This window comes from Pagrus major, chromosome 1 (genome assembly GCF_040436345.1).
Source record: "Pagrus major chromosome 1, Pma_NU_1.0".
Lineage (NCBI taxonomy): Eukaryota > Metazoa > Chordata > Actinopteri > Spariformes > Sparidae > Pagrus > Pagrus major.
The window spans coordinates 38,292,049-38,295,363 of NC_133215.1; the positions used below are offsets into that span (position 1 = coordinate 38,292,049).

Here is a 3,315-nt window from a genome sequence, read left to right on the forward strand (position 1 = left end):
ATGTTGCCAAAAGATGACAGCTCTTGTCACAGAGTAGTTGATTTCTCCCAACTCCTCCCATCATTTCCTGAACCCATATCCATATCCCACCAGCCCTTCACAGGTTAACCTCAACAATGCATTTGGCAGAAAAATGTGTCTAAAGCTTAAACACCCATCAGGAGAATTTCAGGGTTCAGTGTTTTTCGCAGACATTTGACACAGAGAAAAGGTCAGTGGTGTTTTAGGACAGCAGAGACTGCAGCTGAAAAAGTTCAGTTCATCTGTCTATTAAAATACATGTGCAGAACACACATCTGACACATATACTGTAACTGCTTAACTAGCCCAGTATCAGTGTTTTAAACCATTAACCTGACCTGAAACAACAACAACAAAGACAACAAGGAAGTTATATGTGCAATCTCTTCTGTCTGGAAACAGATCAGAGTACAGGTTAATGATTTTATATGCACGCTTCCCACACAAAGGGCTGAGTCACTGACAGACATTGGCACGTTTTGCACAGGTGTGTGTATAAAAAGAGCTGGGCAGCCTCCTGTCATCACTGCATCACTAAGCTAATACCTGAATATCATCATCATCATCGCTTTTACCTGACAGGTAAGACACCTGCTGTGTTTCTTTTCAGTCAGTGTTGCTCATGGTTTTGCTTTCTCTCTGCTCAATGTTCTTTTTCTCCACATAGAACAATCTGTTGATCATTAGCATGAAGACTGTCCTGGTCCTCTCCATTCTTCTCTGGGTTGCATCTGCAGGTCAGACTAAAACACATACACACACACACACACACACACATTGTTGTGTTTTTCTCTGCAGCTCCAGCTGAAGACAAAGAAAAGGCTCCAGGTCAGTATTGAAGCTCTTTGCTTTAACACACACACACACACACACACACACACACACACACACACACACACACACAGTGTGGGTGGACAGAGCAGGACAATAAAGAACGACACAAGTAGCTTTTTCAATAAAAAAAACCTTAATGGATTGATAAAGGATGTTTAGGACAGCTGGTGTGTTCTCTTGTTTTGAGTTGTGATGACCAGTCAGTCTGAGTAATTCAAGATCAACTCCTCCAGAATATGACAGTTGTGTGGGATTTGAACATAAAACTATAGCTCAGTGCAGTACATCTTGTGTATAAGAGCACCTATGCAGCATTATTGAAGAGAAATTCTGGCCACCAGATTAATGCTGATAGTGGTGACCTGTCTGCTGAGAGGATTGACATTTGGTACCTGTTCCTTTAGGTTCTGTCAAGTCGGAGGTTCTTTGTGTACAAAGTGACTTTTGCACACTAAAAGTAAAAACTAATCCTCACAATTTGAGATTAAATGTCAAATTATGGAGTGGGGGAAAGCTGGAAGTGAAGCCTTATTATGAGAATAGGGATTATGTTTGACCTGCAAAACTAATTTCCTTCAGTCTCAGCTGTACTTTGTTCATGCTAGTTAGCTAATGTTAGCATGATTCTGTAACATGCTAAACTAAAAGGGTAAACATGGTAAATCTACCTGCTAAACTTAACATGTTAGCATTGCCATTGTTGTCAGACAAACAAACAAATATCAAAGCTGGTAGCATGGCTGCAGACTCTTAGACTGGTTTTAACAGTCGGTGTGATTTAAATATGATATTAGCCAGACACTGTTGACTTTTGTGGCTGTGACTTACTGTAAAGTCAAATACTGTCAACTAAAAAGAGTTCTGATGAAACTGGTGATGTTTCAGAGATGGAGGACAAGATGACAATGATGGGAGATGAAGTGCTTGTGCCCGAAGAGTCTGTCCCTGTTCCCAAAAATGGTAGAGAGGACACACATCACTTATAACAGTGTATTCTATGGCCGCTCATCGTCAACTAAACAAAAAATACATATTTGAGTAATCAGTTACTCCCCAACTCTTACATATTTTGTGTTATAGAAACAAGTTTAATTAGATGAAGCAAAAGTCTGCTCACAGTGACAAGATTTAAACTTATTGGCAACACATAAACATTTTGATAATGCAATATAATGTATCCATGGACAGTATCCATATGTACTACAGTACTTCATAGTGCGCGTCTTTACTTGTTATATGTATCTTTGAGGAGGCAGCAGCACCTGAATATGAGAACCACATGGCTTTACATCACTTGTCTTTCTTTATGTTCCTTAATGAATGAGGTCACCTTAACATCACCACCACCACTGACATAGTAATGAAAGCCAAACATCTCTCCCCAAATATCACAATGTCATGTAGAATGTTCAACTGCAGTCATAGCAGTATGCTTACTGTGTTTGGTTATTAACAAAAACCTCCCTTGTTTGGCTCTACTGCTTACTGTTCTCCAAAGTATATCAGAGCCATGACAGACAGGTGCTGGTGTCATTAGAGCAGCTGTTCTTGCTGTAAGAGGCTGTAAAATGTGAGATTAAAAGGGATCTGTTATCAGTGTATTTCCCTCAAAGTATTTTGTTGAAGTAAAGTCAATGCTCTCTCTATGCTTTCTCTCTGTAGCTCGTTTAAACTTCTGTCCAGACGGCTGGTTCAGCCATGGCTCTCGCTGCTTCATGTTCGTCAATACTCCCATGAACTGGTACAGTGCTGAGGTACAGCTTCTCTAACATTTGGTATAGTTATAGTGAGCTATATAATAGCTATAATAGCATCTGATAGACTCATGCTATTCATTCAGTCAGGCTGCTTTCGAACTTACCATCAGCACACATGATGAATGAACATGTTCTGCAACATAAAGCCTCTGGATGGTGATGGTATCTGTTAGTAGGTCAGTCACCATCAGTCCATGAAAAGATGAACTTTACGTTCACATAGAAGATCGAGTCATTTCCATGTGGAGGAGGAAAATGGAGACAGGAAGCACAGAGTGATCTTTGTGGATGTACAACTAACTATTGTTTATGTCATTTCCTGTGTCCATCAGGAGCACTGCAACAGCCAGGGTGCCCACCTGGCCTCAGTCACCAGCCCTAGAGAGTACAGCTTCCTCCAGCAGATCACACAGACAGCCGGTCAGAGCATTGCATAGCTGGGAGGCTTCAACCTGCAAGTGTGAATTTATGAAGAAATACCACCTCAGTCAGTCCAGGTCAAGGCCAGGACCTGGTCCAAAGGACTCTAGACTCACACATGAGAGCAGCACTTGCTTACACTCATGCTTTTTGTTCCTCAGGGCCAGTGGATGTGGATCGACCGTGAAGGTTTCTATTACACAAACTGGTACTCCTCCTCCTCTTCCAGCAGCTACCCCTGCATCCACTTACGCACCAACTGTAAGTCCACCTGTTAGCTTTG

General features: G+C 41.4%; 1 protein-coding gene across 1 annotated transcript; it reads left to right on the plus strand.

Moving 5' to 3' along the window:
* Positions 1-657: 657 nt before the first annotated feature.
* On the plus strand, positions 658-3,049 carry LOC141004503 (ladderlectin-like). The gene is made up of 4 exons (XM_073476066.1): positions 658-758; positions 1,741-1,815; positions 2,518-2,609; positions 2,945-3,049. Exons 1-4 carry the CDS (start codon positions 710-712, stop codon positions 3,047-3,049), a joined length of 321 nt encoding a protein of 106 aa, XP_073332167.1. The 5' UTR covers positions 658-709.
* The last annotated feature ends 266 nt before the right edge of the window (positions 3,050-3,315 follow it).

Coding starts and splice junctions, on each gene's coding strand:
- LOC141004503 (XM_073476066.1), top strand. CDS start 710: ATGAAGACTGTCCTGGTCCTCTCCATTCTTCTCTGGGTTGCATCTGCA. Junction 759..1,740: donor TCTCTGGGTTGCATCTGCAG/GTCAGACTAAAA, acceptor GTGATGTTTCAG/AGATGGAGGACAAGATGACA. Junction 1,816..2,517: donor TGTCCCTGTTCCCAAAAATG/GTAGAGAGGACA, acceptor TTCTCTCTGTAG/CTCGTTTAAACTTCTGTCCA.